The sequence below is a fragment of the Sphaeramia orbicularis genome, chromosome 5, assembly GCF_902148855.1.
Source record: "Sphaeramia orbicularis chromosome 5, fSphaOr1.1, whole genome shotgun sequence".
Classification (NCBI taxonomy): Eukaryota; Metazoa; Chordata; class Actinopteri; order Kurtiformes; family Apogonidae; genus Sphaeramia; species Sphaeramia orbicularis.
In genome coordinates, this window is record NC_043961.1 from 26847350 (window position 1) to 26873054 (window position 25705).

Below are 25705 nucleotides of genomic sequence, written 5' to 3' on the forward strand. Positions count from 1 at the left end.
TTTTACTCAGGGCTGCAGTGCCATTACCATGGTGATCACTGGTGGGCTGAAGGTGACATGTCACATGAAGGCAGGGAGGCCGGATGATTGAGCAAATAGAGGAACTGCGGCTGAGTTTGGGTGGAAGAAAGTGTTGTGCAACCAGTGAAGGCAGACACATGGGAATAGAAACAAACAACAGCAGAAAGTTTGACTTGAAATAGACATGCATCTTCTCTGCATGACTGGTGCAGCCACTGATGTGCACAGATTTAATATTTTGGCTGTTTTGTCATGTGCGTAGGGGTGCTGTGTGTTTTTTTTGCTTGACATCATTATCATCATTACACTCTGTTAGTTAGTCATCTGGCCATCTGAGCAGTGACAGCCTGTACCAGCATATCACATCACTGTTTATGACTCATCTCATCAGACCCTACTTTCCCACAAACACACACCTCCCCACCGACACCACCCCCACTCTGTACCCCGCGGTCAAAGACTTTCTCTGTCCGTCTGACCTTGTGTATGCTTGGGTCACTGCTCTACTTTTTTCTGACCCCATCTGTGTCTGTGTGAGTGTGTGTCTGTGTGTGTTAGTGTGTTGTGTGAGTGATGTAAATGCCTTGAAGCTCTATGCTCTTACTGGCCAGTTAAAGCTGCTCTTAACAGCACAAAGACCTTCTTTCATCCACTTACACACACTCATAATCCATTTTACCCACTAGATCATCCATGGATCATCCATAACACGTACTGTAGACACACACGCACACTGCCACACAAACTGTTCGTGCACTCGGATAGCGGTTGTGCGGTCATGTTAGCGGGCCATTGACAGTGCTGCGTTCATCTAATGGCTTCATAAGCACGGGAAACAAAGCTAGTGGAATGGAATTAAACATTTAGAACATTAGCAAAACCATTACACCCTTTAAATGCCTTTTTTCTCTCTCCCTCTCCCTCTCCCTCTCTTTCATTTCTCTTTCTCCTTTTATTTTCCTATTCCTTTCTGGAACAGCTGTGCTTGTGGGGGAGTCTAACCTGTTCCTGCTGGGTTTTGGACCCTGGCTGAATCCCCTGTTTGGTCTGGCTCGCCGACCTTCTGTTTGTGCTTTTATGTGTCCATGCACATGTGTGCCCATGTGCACGATACAATGTCTGGCCATTCTCTTCTTTGTTGTCTGCTATCTCTGTACCTCATATTTTTGCATCGTATGAAGAACACTGATCATTATGCTTGTCTCTGCATTTTAAAACCATAAATCTAACACTGAACTCATCTATCGGCAAGATGGAATGAGGAATCTAGAAGATGAAAAGCTCTTGAAAGTAGTAATTAACCTAAATATATGCATGAAAGTCCATAGATATATTTTAAAACTCTCTCTGTCTGTCTTTGTAGGAAGGAGCAGAGCATTTTGTCTCCAGTGAACTGTTGGAACCTGTTGCTGCTTCAGGTGAAGAGGGAGAGCCGTGACCACGCCACTCTGTCCGACCTCTACCTCAACAACATCATTCCCCGCTTTGCACAGATCAGTGAGGACTCAGGACGCCTCTTCAAGAAGGTAACACACACACACACACACACACACAGATAGACAGACACAGTGGGTTTTATCCCTCTGGAGTTTGAGTTTAATTATGGCCAAAGCAGTTTAATTAGGAATTGTGAGGGATGGTGGTATTTATAGGTATGAATTGCTAGTTTTGTATGTCACTTACCTGCTAGGGCTGTCCAATATAATAAATTAATTTGTTTGTGAATAATGTTATTTTTGCTTCCACTCCCACAACTTCAGTGGTGACATTTTCTGTAGTTACCACCATAATGCAGAAAAGACACAAAATAATATAAAAGAAAGTTTGACATATTACCTCATTGTATGGAAATGGTTCACATTTGGCTGATGTGGATCAGACCACCGTACTGTTTTAAGTTTGTAAGATGTCTTCAGAGCTGAAAATACTACCCTGACAAACCCGTTCTTACACCTAGAACAAAAGTATTTACTTACATATTTAGTTTAAAAAAACACTCAGTCCAGCTTTGTTGTTTTTTTTTTTTATTAGTATTGCATATATACAGGTAGTGTGTACTTTAAAAAAAATTTTGATTTATGATTTAATTTTTTGGTCCTATTTCCCAGCGTTACTTGCAACGATTCCCTGTTAAATTTACATCACATCTTGCTCCATCCATCTTTCTCTCAGCATCTGTTTTCTGTCTTGTCTGATTTATTGACTGACAGGAGCACAGGCGAACCTCAGGCCAGAGCAGAGTGTGCTGTCTGTGTTTTATACAGTAGTCTCATTCTGGTCTGGGCTGATCTGTGCTTTGCTAGTTTGAAAGAAAAATAGAGTGACCAGTGGCTAGAAGGGAAAAATGTGGAGAGAGAACAAACAGAAAGGGAAAGAGAACTGAGGGAATTGAAATAGAAGTGAGTCCCCGTGAAAGAACAAAAAGGAGATAGAGAGTCTTTCTGAAGATCACTGCGTACCATAACCCTGTAGACTGAATACCAAGGCTGAATCCTCCCCTGGGAGATGGTCGTTCATCTCTGGGCTGGACGGTTTTGACCAAATAAACAAGTTCAGAACAGCAGTGCATCACACTGAGACACAAGCAGGACTTCAGAGACTGTATGCTCTTCCACCTCTACACCACTTTAGATTCTAGAGACTTGGAGAGATTTGATAAATATAGTAAGATGATTGTTTAATGCAAGATGATTTGATGTTTGAGTTGGCCTCCGTTTGTTTCAAAGTGATAACATTTCTCCAAGGTGAGGTAATTTTGGCTAATCATTGCCTCTTGAAAAGATGAGATCATACCACCTTGGTCTAATTTCAAGATTACATAATACATTTATACTTAGGTTAAAATGGTAGGGTTTATGTTTAAGGCGAGTATCCAAGTTAGGCATGTAGTTTAGTTTGGGTTAGGGTTTGAGGAAAGAATGTAATCAGTAAAAGCCCTCATAGGCATGACCATGATAAGTGTGTGTGAGAGGGAGACAAAGTGAAGCAGGCTGTGTATGGAATGTCATGGCAGAGGCTGCTGATTCCCAGCCTGATAGGTTGTCTTTGAACCACACGTACTGTCTGATCGCAGGCAAAGAGAAACTCCACCCTCATTCTTCTGATACATCACTCCAAAACAACATTTTTTTCTTTCTTCTTTCCATTGGTTAAGCCGTGGGTGATGATTTCTATTTTTATTTTTCTCAAAGCACTGGCTGCATTTTGGCATGAGGATGGTTTCCATCATGTCTGTGTCATAAACAGGCTGCACATAGACACAGAGAATGCTCTGGTGGCTAATTAAGTGGGTAATTAGTTCATTTTTAACATTTCCAGTTGTTGGCATGAATACCAGTAGTGCCAAGGGCCATGACACACACGCAGACAGTACACACACACGCACACACATGCGCACACACACACACACACACACACACACAACTCATGGGTATGCATAATGCAACCCATATTAGAGAAGACAACACATTAATCTTCAACATGTGGAAAGTCATACAAAGTGATACAGTAGGCAGAGTGGAGATGTGTTAGATCTTGTCACTGACCAAGCGAAAGCACTAATGAGTCAAACTGTATTAATGAGTGCGCAGTTTGCTGCCTGAACAGTAAACACAGGCCTAATGAAGCATGCACATTGCTTTAGTACGTATTGTGTTGTAGTTAACTGAGCCAGACGGACGGCTGCAGGCAAGATGAGAAGTCCAAAGGTCAAAACCCGGCTGATAGATAGGCGGGCTCAAACACTGCTGATTGCTTTTTGATTGGTTATAGTCTGCCTGGGTGTCACTTAATACTAGCCTCATGCCGCACTTTGAAGACAGAGGGCAGGACAACCTCAGTTATCCTCTTACCTCTTTTCTCTGTTGAGGTTCTCTAAATCTCTCTCCTGTCACTTTTTGTTCCGCTGTATCATATGTCACCTTGGTTACTGAACATTTTGTTTCTTCAAGCAGAATAATTCTCAGAAGCATCCTGGTTTCTGTGTTTCTTTTCTCCATAACCCTCACATCTGTCCACATCATTGCGTAAACAGGTTGTTGTTTATTTTGCTCTCGTTTTCCTGTTCTTCATTTCTTACTCAGCAGACCTCCTCCTGACTTATCTCTGACCCTCCTCTTGTACAAAACCAACACTTTCTTTACCCTATTGTAGGCAAAGATGGATACTAAATATGCAACTGATGAAATCTGGTCTTGCTTTGATTCTGCATTCCTTATCTTTTTTTCAGTTGTCTTTGTCTTTTTTTTTTTTTCTTTTTCTTCTTACTGAGCTTCTTCCCTCTTTTCTTTAACCTTTCTGGTGTCAGGTAAAATCAGTTCTGTTTTTAAGCAGTCAAATGTTTGTGTTTAAAATAACTAAATCTGTGTTCTCTCATTTTGCTAATTTATTCTTCAATTTTTGTCATGATCAAAACCTAGTTTGAACAGTGACCTTTTAATAGTTGGGGTGTGTCTAAACGTATTTATGCAAAAATGGAGCGAAGTAGGAAGCGTAACTGTGTGTTTGGAGTCTACTGAGGTGTTACAGTCTGTAAAATCATCACTCATAAGCAGCTTCTTGCAACTTTGTCATCTTCCCTCTGTTTTTTTGCCAACACATAGAGATCAGTGTCTGTACCTTCCTCCTCTAACGCCACATCCGTCAAGTCCATTACCCTCACACTCATTTATCTGGCTTAGCAACTCCTACACTTCTGTTCAGCCTGATGATCTAGTCTTGATTGATGAAGGGACAGTTTGTTGACCACATGGCTGAGTGAGCATGGCTGATAAAGAAATGACAAATAATAGAAGGCTTATAGTAGCAACGGTAACAGTTAGGGATGTAACGATAAACCACAGTAAAATTCCCGATGGTTTGTATTACTGTTTAAATTCTAATCATCATGAAAACCATGTTTGATTACTGCACTTTGAAAACTTACGGTGATACTGCTCTTTTCCTGGAGAAGCAGCAGCACTCTAAGTGTGCATGCCAATTTGCAGTGTTTGGCCTGTGAAAACATGGCTGAAGGCATCTGTACGGACAGTGCTCCAGAGATCCAGGGATAGTGGGCTCCGGCATGGACCCGATCCGAGTGCATAGAGAGAGAGAGATGTATGGGATGGAGGTACACGGATCCAGTCCGAGCGCACGCATATCTCTCTCCCTCTCTCTCTCTGAAAAAGAAACTAAAACAATTCAAACTTCATATTGAAAATGGTCAAACAAGCTCCACTATGACCTGTCCAACTACTCTTTTTTTCCCACTTAAAAAAACACTCAGGAATCGATAGGAGAATTGATAAGGAATTGGACTGCTAAGCAGAATCGACAATAGCATTGATGTTGCTAAAATCCTATCAGTTCCCACCCCGAGTGCAGTTATCTCTTATGGCCAAAAATTTGATGTTACATGTTAATGTTTTAATGTTTCTGCCAACAGAAAGTACATTGTGTGTGTTATTTTATTTGTTTAGTTTTTTGGTTTGTTTTTTTCAAAATACAACTTGGTTATATTATTTCAGTGTGTGTATAGGTACTTTTTGAACATTCTGAGCACATTTCAACAATACCGTGATAATAATGATAACCGTGATAATTTTGGTCACAATAACCGTGATAGGAAATGTTCATATCGTTACATCCCTAGTAACAGTATTAATGACTTTCAGCCAATTGCAGGGGCTCAGAACAGGAGATCAGAAATGAATCTTTTTGTCGTCTATTTCAGAGCAAAGAAGTTGGCATTCAATTGCAAGAGGACCTGATGAAAGTCATGAATGAGCTTTACACGGTAAGAAAAACATAATATTTACTTATTATCTTATTACACTCATGTGACTACAAAATGTCTTACAATCGTCTGCATATTATAAATCTCAGAGAAGCAAGACAAAGACTACTTCAAACAGTATGTTACAGAATGTCTCGTACAGATTGGCTGGTCACTGATTGTTGTTTTGGTCTTCTCACGCTGTCAGGGGCATCATAGTGTCTGGTTACACATGTCCATAATACTGCCAAATAACTGAGGCATCCAATGTGTGTGTAGTGTCTGTCTGTGTGGGCAGAGTTTCCTACTATGTAATGACTCTGAGCTGCAACTAACTGCATAGCTCTAGCATAGCCAGGCCCATAAAAGCAAGTCCTGTGCTGTAATTATAGTATATAGTAAGAGATAGAAATAGATCTGGTTTGAGTGACGTGCACATGCTCACGTGCATGCTCATAGACAGTCCAGGGGTGTGCAGTGTTTTGAGGAGGGTTTGAGCTGAACTGTATAATGATGGCTCTGGTGGTGGTCACAGGAATAAGGCTGACACTGCATACACGTGTTTATCTCTTCATGTTAAACTCATAACTGAATATTGAAATGCAGTAGAGTTGAACAGCAGAGGAGGCTCTGTGTATTTGTCTCATTTTCTGTAATGTTGTTGAATGCCAGAAATTCTAACCTGGGCAGGATGCAGTGTGTCATTGTACATTAATCTTGGTTCCTCTTTTTGGCTTTCACTGCCTTCATGGTGCTGACTGGTATAATTACACCTTTGATCAACAGCCAAGACTGAAAGAGGAGACATACACTCAAGTTCGTTCGCAAATCTCGCTCCTTGTTCCCAGGTGATGAAGACGTACCACATGTACAACACTGACAGCATCAATGCTGAGTCCAAGCTGAAGGAGGCAGAGAAGCAGGAGGAGAAGCAGATGGGACGCTCTGGTCGACAGGATGACCGCCAGACGCCGCGCTCACCTGACACTTTGGCCAGCATTAAAACTGATGAGAAACCTGTGCGGCGCTCCAGTGTGAAAAAAATAGAAAAGATGAAGGAAAAGGTGAGTGGGGCAGAAGCTGGCAGGACATGGGAAAAGGAGGGGAATGGGTACAGAGGCTTTCCCAATACCCCATCAGCTGTCACATTTACACTGTGTCTGTGGGTGCATATGCGTGCATGGCTCTCATAAATGATTTATGGATGCCTGAAAGGCCGACCTTGTCTACTACAGCTGGGGCCCGTCACAACAACATGGTTCTTTATTTTCTGTAGTCCAGAGTCAATACCGAGGTGCTTTATTCTTACACCTGTTATCCCTCTTCTTTCTTCCCTTCTTATATGTCTTTGTCCCTCTTTTTTACTTCTTTTCGGATTCTCTCTGTCATTCTTTGTCTTTCCTCTTGCTATCTCTCTTTATCTCTCTCCTGTCAGAGACAAGCTAAGTACACAGAAAACAAGCTCAAGGCCATCAAAGCCAGGAACGAGTACCTGTTAGCCCTTGAGGCCACCAACAGCTGTGTCTTCAAATATTACATCCATGACCTCTCTGACATCATTGATGTGAGTATAAATACAGTTTGCGGTGCCATTGAGCAGATATTTTATATATATTTGGTGTAATGTGGTGTGTGTCTATCCCAGTTTCCCTGCATTCCAGCCAGAGGAGGCCCCTCAGTGTGTCTCCTCACATTAGCCTCAACGCCCCTAATGAAGGCATTAGACCAGCTAGTCGCACTCTGTGCCTTCGCCTGTTTGTCTTTTTGCTTCCAAACACTTCACCCGTCAGCTGTGGCCTCTGCATAGACAGCCACTCCTCTAGATAGAATGGGAGCAGTTCATTTCCTGCTAGATATAATAACATGTCAGTGCCTGTTGGACTGATGACCTACTCGACAACAGGTTTTGGCTGTGATTGATGGCCCTCACACTCTAATGAATAAATGCTGTTTCATTATTGTGTTCGTCCGCAGTGGTGGTCGAGGGTTGTTGCATCAATCACCAATAAAATGACAGCTGGTGACAGTAGAGAAGGATGAGGTTTTAAAGTTTGACAGGATTGAAATGATTGACATAAAAGGCAATATTTCACAGTTTTATGTCCACAATGAATAAAAAAAGTTACAAATAAATGAAAATAATCCCATTTAGGAACAAAATGTGGGTGGGTAATAATGAACAGAACAGAAAGAAAATGAACTGAGTGAAAATTTTTAAGTTTTAAAAAACGTAAGATTTAAATGTTTTAAATGTTCATTTATCAGCCAATATTTACAGGAATACATTTGTATACAATATATGCTGAAGGTCTGTTATGTACAAATTTGATTCCCATCTGGTCAATAATAAACACTTGCTGTGCATTAAATTACACATTGTAATGTTAAGATTTTTATCAAAGGCCAAAATGTCAAAAGTTCACGACTAAAAGAAAAAGTATTTTGGTTTCATGAAAAGACATTAATTCAGGAGGGACAGTTTATATAGTGGCCCTAGATTTAATGATTCTCATGGCGTCATCGAAGTGGCATCAGTCACCCCAAGATGACTCTATCACTGTATTTGAGATGTCACTGAATGATAGATTTTATATGTTTTTTAATTGTGTTTATTTTAATTGTGTATGTGACAGTGCTGTGATCTTGGCTATCATGCCAGCCTGCACCGTGCACTGAGGACCTACTTATCTGCAGAGCAAAATGTAGAAACATCCAAACACACAGGCCTGGAAACACTGGAAGGAGCAGCAGAGAGTCTGGAACCCAACGGTGACAAACAAAAACTGATGGAGACCTACAACAACGTCTTCTGCCCCCCAGCACGTTTTGATTTCCAGTCCCACATGGGAGACACGGTACACTGCTGCCTATTATCATTTTATTTATTAGGTGGATCTTTTCGTCAATTGTTATATTTTCATTATGAAGCTAAAATGTTCACTCTCTTGTCATTGTTTTGTGTGTGTAGATGGGTGTTGTGTGTGCACAGCAGCCATTGGAAGGTGAGTTGCTCCAGAGGTGCCAGCAGCTGCAGTCCCGCCTCTCCACACTCAAGATTGAGAATGAAGAGGTTAGACACTTTTTCTCCTCAGTCTTTCCCCAACTTACTCTGCTGCAGCTCTCAGTCCAGCTCTGTTTTAAATTTCATCCCTAACATCCAGCAAATATCATCATTAGGTTTAACCTGCATCTCATCTTCTGTTCCTTCTCAGGTGAAGAAAACCATGGAGGCCACTCTGTCGACCATCCAAGACATGGTGACAGTGGAGGACTATGATGTGTCCGAGTGCTTCCACCATAGCAACAGCATGGAGTCTGTCAAGTCCACTTTCAGCGAATCCTATCTCAGCAAGCCCAGCCTAGCCAAGCGACGGGCCAACCAACAAGAGACGGAGCAGTTTTACTTCACAGTCAGTCCCAGTTATGCTCATCACTTATTCTCAGGATACTTTCACAGCTACAGCCTTTAGTCCAGTTAAATCAGACTCTGCTTCATTTTCCCTGTTGATGCAGTTCATTTGAACACAGTAGTAACATTCAGACATAGACCAAAACACCCATGCTAACATCAACCCTTATAAACCTGTACCCAGGTTTGTTTGGCATGCTGCAGCAGGACTAGGTACCAGTTGACTCATGGTAAATTGTACAGCAGTGTTTCTTTAACAGAAATATGCACTGGTCCAGACTATGGAACCTGAGATTAATTTCTTTCTCTCCACGGGTTCACACTGACCAAAAAACAGAGAGGACATCCTCATCTGATTTCTAGTGATGCATTAGGAATTATATAGATCTTTGTGTGAAAAGAAACCAAATCAGACATAAAATTCCCATAATTTGCTAATTCATCAACTGATCCAGTCCAGAGCAAACAAACTACATATGTAAAAGTCCTTAGATCTTAAATAAGACCATTAATGGAAGAAAAATGGTATGTTTTAACTTAAGCTATTAATTAGCATAATGTGCATACATGACAACTCAGGGGTCTGTATCTTTTTGTGTTGCAGAAGCTGAAGGAGTTTCTGGAGGGCAGGAACCTGATCACTAAGCTGGATGCCAAGCATGACCTTATCCAGAAAACCCTGGGAGAGAGTAAGTGGGACAGCCAGTGTCCTTCATACCTTATGGATGTCATCCTTGTGCCCTATGTGTGTCCAGTGTTTGTTTGTGTGTGTGTTGAAGGTGCCCAGAGGCTGAACGGGGATAAGCTCTGTACTTGAACCCATGCAGGGAAGCAGAATGACTTTAATACATCTACTAATCACAAGCTGTGTATGTGTGGAGCTAGGTCACAATGACAGTGACCATATGTGGATGCAGCTGTGTGTTGAAGTTTAAAGGGGGGGGTGTTCCTCTGTGCCGAGTGAATCTTCATTTCCACAGCATAACGGGACGCCTTTCCTAAATTGTGTGTACAGCTTCAGCGGAAAGTTTGTTTCCCAGTTTCTGTCCACCTGAAGGTGTTTCCTTGTTTGTTCGGCTTTGACTATAACTGCCTATCTCTGTCTCCCCCATTTTTTTTGTCATATCCTCCCCTGTCTCTTTCCCCGCCCTCTCTTCCTGTTTCTCCCTCCTTTAGGTCAAAAGACTGACTGTTGCCTTGCCAGGTAGGTGTGGTGAATGAAGAAAATATGCTCACACACATATACCATAGTGGGGTGTAAGCTTGATTTCTTGGCAGCCAGGGGTATTATTTTCCCCGTGACTGTTTATAGATATTCTCAACACATGTGCATATGTGTCTATGTGTACAAATAGAGCGTTACCAGAGTTGAGAATATAAATACACTTTCTCTGTAGACATAATGACAGAGCAGAGTTTCTGACTCTCTCCTCTTTCCCTCTGTGTAGTGGACGCAGAAACTCGACAGTGCGGAAGCAGGTAATTATCTGTCATATCTGTGTGTGTGTGTGTGTGTGTGTGTGTGTGTGTGTGTGTGTGTGTGTGTGTGTGTGTGTGTGTGTGTGTGTGTGTGTGCGCGCGCACGCACGTGTCTGTCTGTTTCTGACTTCTCGGTCAGAGTCACTTTAGATTTGTTTTTAACTCAAACCACGTGTTTTCTCACAGTATTCTCCGCCCACAGGATGCAGGGGCATGTAAATATTATTAACATTAGAGTCATTATTGCACAGTTTTTGTATTCTGATACATAAATATTAAAATATGTCAGTATTACAGCTACAACAGAATCATTTTAGTATTTAAGTATGCTTTATGTGTAATGTGAAAAACATATGATCAAAAGGAACTGTTCCATTGGGATGTCTCATGTTTGCGACTCCCCCTTGTGGGCACCTTATGTTGTAGCTTTCAACTCACTTTATAGAGAAAACAAGTGTGTATTTTAAATCACAAGTAGGTTTGCACATGTTAAACATTGTGATATGGATCACTGTCCATTTAACAATAAGAACATATATAATGCAGCACACATGTTGCAACCTCACCTTCTAGAGGGTTCTGGAAACCCCAAACAAACAAAGGGAAAAGGAAAAAGAACTGTCTCCTAGCAACAGCTGGGTACTGCGCCCGCCCTCTTTCCCCGATGTCTGGTACCCAGTCCTCCTAAATGTGTGCACTGATGCATAAGTGTTTGTCTGTGTGAAATTCTCATGACAAGAAGTACAGTGTTTTATTTCCACACCAATATCTTGCACTTCATCCTCTACTGGGAGTAATTCCTTTCCTTATTTTAGGACTCGGGTGAGGCCATTCCTCTGATGGTCGAGAGCTGCATTCGCTTCATCAGTCGCCATGGTGAGGAAATTCTCCTGTGAAGTGATAGGTTTAGCTTCAGCTTTTGCTGTTCACTGATTGGTGGCATTATGTCAAATGTGATTGGTTCTGGACATCATTAAACTGGAAAATGAAGCAGGACTTTTTGCCTTAACTACCTAAGTACAAAAAATAAAACATCAAGATGTATACAATCCTATGGGTTACAGTGCTTTAACTAAAATTGTTGTTTGTTTGTGTAGGTCTGCAGCATGAGGGCATCTTTCGGGTGTCTGGGTCTCAGGTGGAAGTAAATGACATCAAAAATGCCTTTGAGAGAGGTAAGACAGCAGCCTCTGACAGGCTCTATAGTCCAGTTCTTTTCTTTCCTACTCTCTCTTGCTCAACCTTCCTTCCGCTGTGGATGTAGGTGAGGACCCGCTGGCCGGAGACCAGAATGACCACGACATGGACTCCATTGCCGGTGTCCTGAAGCTCTATTTTAGGGGACTGGATCACGCCCTCTTCCCTAAGGAAGTCTTCCACGACCTCATATCCTGTGTCTGTACGTGTCACGTCCTTTTGTCTCTTTGAATGAGTGTGTGTTGAAGAGCTTATTTCGTTAAGTAATCTCATGAGTGCTGTTACTGTGTTCTTTTCCAGCTATGGAAAGCCTTCAGGAGCGGGCAGTCCACATTAAGAAAGTCCTGCAGTCTTTGCCAAGCAAAACCCGCATTATAATGAGATACCTCTTTGCCTTCCTCAACCAGTAAGTACACATATACTCAAACACACAAATAAGTTAATGGCAAAGTAATCAACAATAGTTATCTTAACTAAATGATTAAAGCTGTGTTTTGTAAGTAAGAAGATTTTTATACTTAAATATTCAGTAACATGAAAATAAGGATTTGTTTTACAAGAACCACCTTTACAAATATAAAAATAAGTGACTGATGCTTACCATGGACATAAATTGCATGAACCTGACAAATAAAATGTAATTAGAAAAGCCAAAAAAGTTATACTACTATTTGGAAGCATCTTTCATCCCAAATCATTCCACAGTAAAAAATAATTTGACATAACAAATATAAAATCTGAAGGTATTTCAAACAGTAACACTGGCTTGGTAAATTTTACTTTCATATCTGCACAAATATAAATTCTATTAAATAAATCTAAAAGCAATTTAATAAACACCAGACTGAGGTTAAAAAGTCTTCTTTCAACCTTCTCACATAAAATAAACACATCTTTAACCTTATTAGGATGCCAAATATGAACCTTAATAGGAGAGAGATCGCAAAGAAGATTCCCCTCACCTTCATTACTCAAAGTGCTGGAAGCTTTCCTCCCTAAGGAATGATTCAATTTTCCACTTCTCATGTTGTTTATTTGTATAGTCCAATATCACATTCAGTGTCCTGACTAGTTTCCTGAACCAAAGTGTTTTATAGCACAAACTCCACAAGGAAGTACAGTTCCAAAGAGTGACTTTTGTAATATGTGGCTTTTAAACCTTTTGAAGGAGGACTGTTAGTAAAGGTTACATTTATACCTTTGGAATGAACCTCTGGTGTTATTTATAGGTATTGGTGTTTCTTGAAACTACTGCCAAATTTCTGTATACCCAAGCGTTAGAGGATTGATTTACAGAAACGACAACCAGTCAAAATAAAGCTGTGTTATAAGAATACAGAAATCAATAATTGGTGGAATATGCCTGATTTTCATTCACATTTCATGCATTTCGACATGCTCTCCGCCCATCCTCCACTTTACTCTTGTGTGTTTTCTGCCACTCCTTACAAAAAAATGCAAGCAGCTCAGCTTTGTTTGACGGCTTGTGACCGTTCATCTTCCTCTTGATCACTTTCCAGAGGTTTTTAAAAAGGTCCAGGTCTGGAAATTTGGAGCAGTCTTTTTTTTCCAGAACTGCATGTAATCTCACATTAAAGTTCCATTTTTGACACATACACCCAGAGAGACGCATATTTCATGCATTCTTAAAAGCCATGACAAAGCTTTTAAGTAAAGTTGGGCAGTAACAGAAATACTGGCAGCCTGAAACTTGAGAAGCCTGGGTAAACTTATTGGAGACAGAAGAGGAGCTCCTTCTTCTTTGGGGAAAGTGATTTATAGTCACCTCAAAGCTGCTGCTTCTTCTCGTACACGTTATCACAGTTTTACAGCTACAAATGCATGTTTGCAGGTCTTGAAAGTCGTAAAAATCATGGCATTTTGAAACACTGTTTTCCAGACCTTGAAAAGTCTGGAATTTTGTTTGAAAGTCTTAATAAAGTATGGAAAAAAGCTTCTCATAGTCAAATTTTAGAGTATACTCAAAGGCACATAATCTTATAAGATAAGAAATGCATGAGGAAAACATAAAAAACTTGATATGATCTCACTAATTGGTCGATACTGGAATGATTCTAGAGACACTTATTTGTGTGATATCCATGCACTTTTGTGATTTTCATTTGTTTTGAAAATGTTTCTGTCAGTAAAACATAATTTACTGTGAATTAGGCACTCATACATTTATTGAAATGAACTTTTCTACTACACACAACAGATACAATCTCAACCAAAAAAGTAGGAACGCAAGTATGAAAATACAAAAGGTCAATGTCTTGGGGAAAAAATAGCAGTTTTGAAAAAGTCTGGAATTTTCATTTGGATAAAGAGCAAACACCCTGTTTACCTTTCGATCTCAGTCTCACATATACAGGGTGGGGAAGCAAAATTTACAATATTTTGAGGCAGGGACTGAAAGACAGTGTATGACCAATTAGTTTATTGAAAGTCATGAGAATTTATTTGCCACAAGAAAACTGACATAATAGAAAATGTTTTTATTCTATGTGTCCTCCTTCTTTCTCAATAACTGCCTTCACTCGCTTCTTGAAACTTGCGCAAGTGTTCCTCAAATATTCGGGTGACAACTTCTCCCATTCTTCTTTAATAGTATCTTCCAGACTTTCTCGTAATAGTTTTGCTCATAGTCATTCTCTTCTTTACATTCTAAACAGTCTTGATGGACACTCCAACTATTTTTGAAATCTCCTTTGGTGTGACGAGTGCATTCAGCAAATCACACACTCTTTGACGTTTGCTTTCCTGATTACTCATATGGGCAAAAGTTTCTGAAAAGGTATGGATAATAGTGTTAGGTATGATTATGACATCAGTATATGTTTGGTTTCAAAACAACTGACGTAGTGCCTGCTGAGAAAAAACAACTAAATGTTCAGTGTAAATTTTGCTTCCCCACCCTGTACATGTAGCAGTACTTGTGTTCACAGGTTATGAATAAGCTGTGGGTTTTGTGGTTGTCATGTTAATTTGTGTCCATAGTCGCTTTTGTCTACATTAATTCTGCTTTCCCGTCCACACAGCCTGTCTCAGTACAGTGAGGAGAACATGATGGACCCCTACAACCTGGCCATCTGCTTCGGTCCCACCCTTATGTCAGTCCCAGAGGGCCACGACCAGGTCTCATGTCAGGCCCACGTGAACGAGCTCATTAAAACCATCATCATCCACCATGACACCATCTTCCCAGGACCCCAAGATCTACAGGGTCCCATCTACACCATCCCTGGAGCTGGAGACGACTTCTGGTGAGGGCTGAGGAGGAGGCTGATGATGATGATGGCTCAAAGAGGAGGGAGGGGTGGTTGATTTATTGGCTGCCAGGGAGTGATCGGGTGGGGGGTCTGCTCTACCGAGGATCAGCTTACCCTCCTGACCACATCAGCATAGCAGAGAGCAGCATACACACCATGATAGACATAAGGGCCAACTCACCTTTTTCCTGTAATGATGAGTTTTGGCACAAGTTATTCTGTTTACAGTCTGTCAGTGCATTTTATAACCCATCTTACCTTTATCCTGGAAAAAACCATAAACATTATAAAGGGAAATCAGTATCTGACTTTGGTGAGTCCCCAAAGTGAATTCAGAACAATATGGTGTGACCTAGTGTTTTCTGGAGGCATTTTACAACACCTTTGTTTTCTTGACTTACCATTTATATTTGTAAATCTTATGACTCTATGCCTAAGGAGTCTATTTTAAGTGTCTTCATGTACAGGATTGTTCAAGCTTAAAATCTAGGCTTTATTTTAGGGCTAAATACACTGCTCTCAAGTCACGTATCATTGAACTTGCAAATACCTGTATTAGATAGCTGATTAGTTTTCATTAGTGGTAAGTGGTTCCATTGGTTTTTGTAGTTTTGTTTCAGTGTGATCAATGCAGAACACATTTAAAACAGAGACTGAAGTTAATACAACTTAAAAAAAAAAAAAAAAAAAGAAACGGAACAAGTCCTTAATAACTTCTTATTCAAGAAATTTTAAGGCCTAAAATTCACATTATTTTAGGGCCCATAGAAACCCTATTATACAACTAAATAAACTAACAAAATAAATGTTTATTTTAAAAATGAATGATAGTGTGCAGGTTCATTATGATCTGAGCTCAGTGTTATCCAAGTGAGCTTAAGTGACTAAACAGAGGATTTCATTGTGAGTCATGCACATGTTTTCAGACTGAGTTGTGTCCTTTAACCTCATCTGCCCCGTGTGTGTCCCTCAGTGACAGTCCACATTGTGAGCCCCCCCTGGTGGAAGAGCCTGCACCCGACACAGTCTCTGTCAGCCGCAACAACAGTGAAGACGGTACATAACACACACTTGAACACACTTCTACCTGCAGTAAATATACTTTAACATCCTGTACTTATGCATACTTATATACTTTCACTAGTTAAGACCGCTCCCTGCTTTCCTCACCTGATACTTTGTCTCTTTTTTAGCAACTGCTTTGTCGCTGTTTAGCAGTTTTAACATTTGTGCAGCCACCAAATGCAGTACAGCACTAACCTGCTTGGCACTAATCTGGCTTCCTATTTCTTCGCCTCTCTTGTCTTTCGTTTGTCGCTGCCCCCTGCTACTGTCACTCCTCGTCTTCATCCACCGTTCCCTGAATCTCAGGCTCCTTGGCTGTTTCAGAGTCTGATCCGATAGAAGCCATAGCTCGGTTTGACTACTCTGGCCGGACCAGTCGGGAGCTATCGTTCAAAAAGGGTGCCTCTCTACTTCTGTACCAGCGAGCCTCCGATGACTGGTGGGAGGGTCGACACAACGGAGTGGATGGACTGGTGCCACACCAGTACATTGTGGTCCAAGACATGTAAGATGTGTTACAGTCATTGGTCTTTATAAAAAAAAAAAAAAAAGGTTATAAAAATTTTTTAAAATAAAGTTATTAAAGTTTTAGTTTTATTTAGCCTTACAGTTTAGTTTTGATTTTAGTTTCGAAATGTGTAAGTAGTTTTATTTGTATTGTCTGGAATTTAGTTTTAATGTATAAAGACTCAGTTTACAGAAGCTGAATCAGGTAGGACAATAGTTTTCAAACTTTTTACAGTGGAGTACCCTCTGAAATATACTTTTTTAGCCAAGTACAACTCTCATTTCAGCATTTTTGATTGAAAAAAATTAGCCAAAATTTGTTCCTGTGACAAAGGTGTCTGTTGATATTTTCAAAACTTTGTAAACAAACAACATATATTTAAATGTAATATATGAAAAATAGCAATTTTTTAATGTAAGTTTTGTGTGCAAAATATAAACTGAAAAGTGCCCCCTCTCATCAATAAGGAAAATACAAAAATTGGTCATTAATTAATAAATGAACCTTTCATCAACAAAAAATAATTACTTAGCTACTCAAACTTATTTTGAATTACATCAAATAGAAATGTTCTTAAAATGTTACCAAACTTTGAACAAGATGATTGACAATAAAACTATTATTTGAATGTATTTATTGTTTTATATTTCAGAATTAATTCTCATAATTTATTTTGTTTTCAGTGCATGATGACTTATTGAATGTATTTTTTAAAAAGACATTTCAAGTACCCCTGGGGGTAGGAACCCCTGAGGTAGGATGATAGAATGAATGAGATCAGAGATGATTTACAAAGCCATTGTTCATTAAAGGCTCCTGTATTGTCCACATTGTTCCATATTATCCATGGTTTATTCTCGAATACCATAAACCATTAACATTGATGGGAAATGAAAACAAAGCTGATTTTACCTGCAGTTCAGTTTTTAGTTTAGTTTTTTTTTTTTTGTCTTTCTGCTTTGAAAATGTTGAGACAAAATCTAGGTTTAAGTTTTCATTTTCATTAAGTATAAAACTCCTGTCATCAAGGAAATTATAATTTCTATCGCTACAATCTGCAAAGTTTCAACAGAACACTTTCCCCAATGTGACCCACAGTCATGCAGTGGAAATCCCCTGAACTGTCCCATAAAACTGCTCTTTACAGTAGATCAACTTCCTGGTCAACTCACACTGTCACTTACCTGCTTTTTTACTGTTGGTTGAGTTTAGTTTAGATGGTGGTTTCTCTACATTAATGTACGATAATGTCAGTAATATCTATGTTGACTCTGACAGAAGTCAACAACCTGTACAATAGTGACTAATTACAAGTAAAACCAGTTTTGTTTGTTTTAAAAAGGAAATTCCAGTTCTGTAATAAACTGTGATATGACTGTTTCAGGCCTGACGGGGGACGGGGAAGTCCAAAGCCTGACGTAGACACCAGGGATTTACTGGAAGAAAGAGTGTCCACTAGAGGCAGCGCTGCGTCCCCGACTGGAGCTCATGTGGCTGACATCTACCTGGCCAACCTAAACAAGTGTGTCTCAAGCAAAGATACAGACATTAGCCCCTTTTCCACCACATTCCCAGGAACTTTAATTACCACAAACTTATTTACTTGAATAAAATAATTCCTGGTAATATGTGTGCTTTGCATTTCCACCGCACCTCAGAGTGCCTGAAAATGTATTCAAATTCAAGTTGCTGACATCTCAAAGTCCTGCTGAAATTCTTTTGAGCATATTCAGCATACGTTCAGTTGTTTTGGGCGTATTTGTTGAATACACTCTTGAACATATTCTGATGGACAGACACATAATTACATTGCACTTATAGAACAGAGCTGAATACACTACAAGCCCCGCCCCGAAAGGGAATCTGAAAGTCTAACCCCCCTTTCAAGAACATTTTTCAGGGAAAATTTGGCATCTATGGAAAGTTTTTCACCTGGTTATTTTCAGTTGAAATGCGCAGAGGTTTTTCAAAGTTCCTGGTTTAATAAAAGTTGCTGTAGTGGAAAAGGGGCTTATTTATTATATTATTGTTTTTTAGTTAAATGACTTCAAATCTGTGGAGCCAAATTAACATAATTGTAAGGTAACAAATTAAAACCATTTGTTTCCATTCATTTTTAAGCTGCTGTCTTTTCTGTCTTACTGACTTGAATCACAGAACCTCAAAAAACAATAGAAAAATAACTTGAATATGTGTTTCTCTCATTCAGGATGAGGAAGCGTCCAGAGTCTGGGAGCATCCGAAGAGCTTTCCGGAGTTCCGAGAGTGACAGTACGAGTCCGGGAGCCAGCGGAGGGGGGGTGAGGACTGCGTCTCTTCCTGTTGGGGCGGCTCTGGTGAAAGACAGTGGGGACAAACGGCCCGTCAGCGCTCACAGCATCCTCAACTCTGTCACTCGCCACTCCTCACTAAAGACCAAGGTACGGTGACATTCAGTCATGTAAGGAGTGAAGTGTTCTGTTGATTTTTGGAGGAGTTTGACTGAAACTGTTGTGAACATTTAGGTGGAGAGTCCACAGCTGCGCAAATCAACTCCAGCAGGGCGGTCCAAGAGCTTTAGCAACCACAGACCACTGGACCCTGAGGTCATAGCTCAGGTGGAGACCAGCTCACAGGTACCACTCTATGTCCTCAATTAGGGCTGGGAATTCTGGGGCAAATATCATCCTACAAAATGTATAGCAGTTTTTCACTAGAACACAATATTACATTACAGATTTATTTATATAACCTTTATTTAACCAGGTAAGTTAGTTGAGAACTGATTCTCATTTACAATAAGGACCTGGCCAAGAGGCAACATACAAACAGAACAGATACTGCTATTTCCACTCTAGATCATTATATTTTATTGTATTCAAATGATAATTAATTCCTTGTTTCATTGGATCATTTAAATAAAGAATGAACAAATACTTTGAAATGTTAATGAGTAATACAGTCACGGAAAAAATTATTAGACCATCAAAAGTCATCTAAAACAATGGTTATGCAATCAAGTACTAACTCCTGTGTGTATCATGTGACTGAAACAGACAGAAAAGAAAACATGGAATGCCTAAAAGCACTGTTTTTCCCAGTACATAACTATTGATGTAAGAACTTAAGTGATTTTGGTTATTATCAAGAAAACTATGGAAAATGTCTAGATATCAGCTCTTAAAATAAACTCTTATGAGCTATTTTTGTTGTTATCATTACATTTATCCAAACAAATGTACCTTTAGTTGTACCAGGCATTAAAATAAACAGGAAATTGAAGAAAACAAGGGTGGTCTAATAATTTTTTCCACAATAAAAAAGTATTGTTCATTAAAAGGAGATATGAAAATGACATCCCAGAATGTACTTTGCATTTGATGGCCCTCAAATAGAAATTGTTCGGTAATCTTCAAACAACACTCAAAAAAGGCAGGAAATGACAGGGTTGAAAACATATTTGCAGCTTGAAATATTCATATTGTAGATCTATAGCTCACATTTCAACCCAATGTTCTTTGCAAGTCTTTGGCTCAATAACAAGTACAACTTCTGACATTTTGGTGATACCTACTCCCTCAGTGACCACTGCTTTGTTTTTAGAACCAGGTCTTCCACCGTTCTTCTGCCAGCTGTAACTTGAGTTGTGTCATTATGGTAGTTATAGGAGGTTGTGTATTATGGCTCTACAGTTCAACTAAATTGTTGACATTGTTTGGATCAATATGGTTAAATGATCTTTGAAAATACCATGATGTTTGCACTGAAATGACTCATTTATGGAGACAAATACAGTATAGGATTGTAGGATCACCTGACTGCAGAGTAGGGCTGCACAATTCTGGCAAAAATGTGAATCACGATTCTTTTGCTTAGAATTGAGATCACGATTCTCTGGCATGATTTTTTTCACAAAATGTTTATTGCACCGCTGTAAAGGAAAATGGGTTCTTTTAGGACTGAACAATATGGGCAAAATTTCATATCACGATATTCATGCCAGATATCTCGATATCGATATGATACGATATGACTATGGGTTCGGTGAAAACCAAGCTTTTTTCAGAAAAATACAAACATCATAATACAAAAGAATGTGGAAAGTGCAGTTTTATTTATAAGAACTCACTGCCAGTCATCAACATTAACATAAAGTATGAATAAATAAATTACAAATCAAACATTTTACTGCAGAAAATGTTTTTTTACTGCAGAAATCTATATCATTTATATCGTTGCTTTTTCGATATTAATATCTTGAATGTTCATATCTAGATATAGATACGATAACGATATATCTGTCAGCCCTAGTTCTTTTACCTGTGATTTGCGTCTTTCATATCACTCTGCAAGTAGTGATAGGCAGTGTTTGCTGTTGAATTGACCTGTTGGTGTGGTTGTGTGTAATGGGGGGGGTTGCATGTGCGCAGTTCAGCGGGGGGTGCGCACGTGCGTTTCTTTCAGTGGGGGGGTTCGCAGTTCAGCCGGGTGGGTGGGGGTTCTGCGTGTGTGCGTGTCGGTTTCTGTCCCACTTATACAATGGGGGTACGGGGTGGTGCGGTCCGGGTCCCCGCAGAAGTAAAAGTGAAACTTTATGTTCATTTCCCTTTTCCCTGCACTTGTGGTCCCGGTTGCTACGTGACGTCAGCTGTTCTGTGAAAGTTTGCAGTGCAAAGAAACTTCCCAGCAGCACAATAGAATATTTTTAATATAACATTTTTGTAGAGGGTGAGACTTTTGATTCTCGGTTAAAGGCTGAGTTATCCCCACCTGCAAAGAAAAGAAAAGGAGCATAAGAACACCACCACCACTGGGGTTTTCATCCATTTCCCTCTCTTTACTGCAGACGTTCCTCTGCTGTAATTCACCCTTTCTTCACTCAACTACAGCCGACAGCAGCAGCTCACGTGTTGTAAAGACGCTTTACCATTGGTTGAGGGAAGAGGAGGCGGCGGTTCTGCATTTGTGGGCATTTGTTTGTAATGCAGCCCATGAAATAAAATGCTTAAAAATCATCCGTGTTTAGAAATTAAATCGTACTCGTGTGAATCGAGGTCGCGATCTTTTAACGATTAATTGTGCAGCCCTAATGCAGAGTTACACAAAACGTCCACTACAGTGTTGTAATAATGTGTGTTTTCTTTCATGTCGCTATAGGACATTGAGGCGGCGATGAGCTCTGCTTTGAGTGAGCTCAGAGAATTGGAAAGACAGAGTACTTCCAAACACACACATGCCCCTGACGTGGTTCTGGACACTCTGGAGCAGTTAAAAGGAGTAGGGGGCAGCGGAGGAGGAGGGGGAGCCTCTGAACCCTCCAGTCCACTCCACTCTCGTCTGTTGCGGGACAATGAGGGGGGCAGCTCCCACGCCCACCCACTTCAGCGCAGTGCATCTTCTGCCAGTGATGTGCCCTCCTCTTTCCGGCCCACCAAGAGCCAGCCACGGAGCCCCCTGCCCTCTGCCACGTCCCCGTCCCTGTCCACCTCCTCCCTGTCCTCCTCCGTACCTTCTTTCAGGGAGCTGCGCCCCCCAGCTACGAGGCCCAAACCGGTGGTGTTTCCAAAGAGTGGAGGAGGACCAGGAAGTCCAGCCATGGGCTCCCCAACCTCCACTGTCCCCACTACGCCTCCTCCTCCACCGACAGGCCACACACACTCGCTCCCTCACACCCCTCCTCCACCACCTCCACCCCAGTCCAATGACAAATCCTGCCCAGCCTAGGACCCCCCTACCCACCCACCCACTTGGCTCACCTCTGAACCTCCACACTGATTCTTACTGATCTGATCTTACAGCTCTTGTACCAGGTGCTGCAAACACTTCAGTTGTTTCACAAGATCTCGAACCCTCAACTCGTGTGTAGCATTCACTTCTTGGACGATCTCAGATGCCATGATTCCTTCAGATCCCGTCGGAGTGTATTCTGCCCTCTCCTGGCAGCTCTGCTTACTACAGGTCAACTGTCAAAATGTATAGATAGAAGAGCACCGCTTGTTGCCGCCACAGAGATTTTGAGAGAGCACTGGATTAAAACAACAATTTACAAGGGAAAGGAAACAGGACTCAGGACGGACACCTACTGACCTACAGCACCTGGAACTTGCATACACTAGTTCAGAATGTGTGAAAAATATAATTTGAGTGAGCGTGCAGGAGTGTTATTTGCCTTTACAGATCTAAATGAGGAACAAAAAAAGCACTGTTTGATTTTTTTCTTTTTTTCTTTTTTTTGTATAGTGGATGTGACGTTTTCTTTTTCCTTTTAAATGACCTGATGCCTACCGGACTGGAAGGGAGTGTTTGATTCCTAAAAAAAAAAAAAAAAAAAAAAAAAAAACAAGACTGTGAAATTCTAAGCTTTCACTCTGCGTAGACACGAAAACACACTGACTTGCTGCTCCAGAGGTGGAAGACACGATAATAAAATCAGACGTCTGGAATGGTGATGAAAATGAAAAAAAAAGAGCGGTCCAAATACCAGTTTAAGTCATGTGATCGAAAGCTTTATTGTATTGCTTCCTCCAGTGTTCTCTAGATTTGGTGTTGATTTTTTTTTTTTTTGGTTCATTATTATGTATTACAAAAGGAGCGTAACAGGAGCAGTGCTCTCCGATATTTACCTAACAAAGGCCAACAGTAATCCTAAATCCATGTATAGCAATAAAAAATAATACAAGCTGGCAGTTTTAGGCATTATGCTGCTTTCTCCTGCAGCTCTATTGTGTGTGTAGGGGACCAGTGAAACCCAGCATTTTTATATGTAATGTTGGACTTTACACACACTTTCTAAACATCTTTTGTGTGATGGTGTTGTGGCAGCTAAACGCCTTTTCAGGTTTTCCTTGCATGCTGGGGTCGTAGACAGCAGCCACAATGGCAAAGCCAGCTGATTGCATCAGTTTCTGCACCAGCTTTATAGGACAAATAAAATTACAGCTTGCTCCTTTAACTATATACTTCAGATTTAACAGTAAAAAGGGTTTTTTTTTTTATTATTATTCTAATGGTGTGTATGTATGTTTAATAATCATGATAACTGGAAGCATGGAGCTGAGGATCCTCCTGAGTGTGTTTAGACAAAAGCACAACCAACCACCTCATCCTAAGCGTTTTTAAGCAAAGTTAGTTTTTATTATTGCTTTTTTTGTGTTGTTTATTAATGCTAAAAAAAAATCTGTTACGGTAAAATGTTGAATTGTGTAGCTGTCTGGGTGTATGCATGTGTGTGAGCATGCGTGGATGTCAAGTATGTATGCACCTCACCTCACCCTGCCACACACTGGCCCACCCATGTAGGAGAAGATCCCACCCAGCACCAACAATCTACAGACACACAGGAAAAGGCTTCTACCAGTGGGTTCAATGCTGAAAATATGCACTGTGTACAGGTGATCACATGAAATGCCTGCAGGGATACATGAAAAGTACATTTTTCTTCAGTCACTGCTGTGGGAGACCAGCTTTACTTAAAAAAAAAAAGCAAACTAAAAACACACAAAAACATAGGGGCTCAAAAATACTTTCTGCACATTGACAAAATCAGTATGGTAATGAGTGATGGACATGACACATGGCGTTCAGACTAAACTGAACAGAGCCATTCTTGATCATCCTTTAACGTGAAAAGGCGTTAAATGGGTTTGTAGTGGCTGTTTTCTTATTCCTATAACAAGCCCTCTCTTGCTTCCTTGAAATACAGCACATACCGCATTCCTGTATGCTCTGCCAGATGAGTTTTTTTTTTAATCTTTGTATATTGTTAGTGTATTACCTTGTGTATTTGTGTTGCTCTTACCTCATCGTAACAACTGGAGGGACTGTGACTGTGTTTGTGTTTGTGTTGAGAGGTTAATGGCAGAGACATAAACTCTCCCTACCAGCACAAACACACACTCTCACACATACAGACCTGCATGTGGGTGGTTGGTGTGTTTTGTCCCAGCTGCGCTGTTATGGGAGAGCTGGGACCCTCATCGATCTCAAATCAATCATCGTGCACTTGAACAACTTGGCCTGTGTGTGGACTAACTGTGTGGGGATGATTTGTTGGAACTGAATATTGTTAAATATGCATTTTTGTGTCCATTTGAAAACAGCAGAACTAAAAAAAAAAAAAGACTGTAATGTCAAATCTATTTATAGTTGTCTCTGTATTACTGGAGAATCCTGTGTTCAGATGTACTTTGTATATACAATGTTGTACATTACAGAGGTACACTCTTTTTTTTTTGGTACAATATTGTACAGTAATAGCAATAGTAGTTTAATCGAATAGGCCTTATATAATTCTATGTGTAGTTCTTGTAGTAGATCTGTTTTTTAATAAACATTGCTTGCTATAAAAGTTCTTGAATTTGTTGGTGTTTGTAAGAGCAGAGGAATGACTCCATTTTGTTTGTTGAGTGAGAAATGAACTATGCAGTTATAAGAAGTATAATGTATGAGACTAAAAACACTGAGTAAATAGAAATGGTGCTAAAAATGTTTCAAACTACGCTCTCTTGAGTTGTGCTTTAAAGGTTACTGTAATAGAAGTGCAGGTTAGATGTAATTTATTCTAGTCCACAAAAATGAAGTTCGGCTTCTCAAATTATTACTTTATATAACAAGTGTTAACGTTAAATATAGAAAAAGATAACACATAAGATGACATTCAGAGTTGTGTCAGTTATAATCGATAGTCTCATGTTGGATGGCAGATGCACAGAGACCAATAGTAGACCTGCTCTGCTGACTGGATGCTACGACTTGAAAGACATAGTTACCCCACCCCCCAAAGGGGAGGCAAGGGGTACTGTTTTTGGTTCGGTTTGTTTCTTTGTTTTTTTTGTTTGTTAATACTCTAGCAGCAAACCTATTGGTTGAATTCATACCAAACTGGGTTTATAGATTGCCAGTGACCCAGAATAGATCTGATTACATTTTGGGAAAAGTAGGTCGAAGTTTCAATGTTTTTAGGAATTTTTAAAATATTTTTTCTTCTCCCATGTACTTGTAATGGGCAAAATTTAACATGT

The 25705-nt window shown here is 40.2% G+C and overlaps 1 protein-coding gene across 3 annotated transcripts in view; it reads left to right on the top strand.

The window, feature by feature from the left end:
* Positions 1-24668, top strand: part of srgap2 (SLIT-ROBO Rho GTPase activating protein 2) — a 62430-nt gene extending 37762 nt beyond the window's left edge. For 2 of the 3 annotated variants that reach the window (XM_030133867.1, XM_030133869.1), the window contains exons 3-23: positions 1385-1547; positions 5735-5797; positions 6625-6840; positions 7212-7340; positions 8410-8631; positions 8745-8846; positions 8989-9186; positions 9790-9874; positions 10362-10389; positions 10634-10664; positions 11480-11540; positions 11762-11839; positions 11929-12063; positions 12162-12267; positions 14903-15127; positions 16107-16189; positions 16505-16703; positions 18091-18228; positions 18916-19126; positions 19211-19321; positions 21843-24668. In XM_030133867.1, the coding sequence (XP_029989727.1) occupies positions 1385-1547; positions 5735-5797; positions 6625-6840; positions 7212-7340; positions 8410-8631; positions 8745-8846; positions 8989-9186; positions 9790-9874; positions 10362-10389; positions 10634-10664; positions 11480-11540; positions 11762-11839; positions 11929-12063; positions 12162-12267; positions 14903-15127; positions 16107-16189; positions 16505-16703; positions 18091-18228; positions 18916-19126; positions 19211-19321; positions 21843-22409 (3151 nt within the window). In that variant the 3' untranslated portion in view covers positions 22410-24668. The remainder of the gene's footprint in view (positions 1-1384; positions 1548-5734; positions 5798-6624; positions 6841-7211; positions 7341-8409; positions 8632-8744; positions 8847-8988; positions 9187-9789; positions 9875-10361; positions 10390-10633; positions 10665-11479; positions 11541-11761; positions 11840-11928; positions 12064-12161; positions 12268-14902; positions 15128-16106; positions 16190-16504; positions 16704-18090; positions 18229-18915; positions 19127-19210; positions 19322-21842) is intronic. The other variant, XM_030133868.1, reaches the window with a different exon arrangement.
* Positions 24669-25705: the final 1037 nt, after the last annotated feature.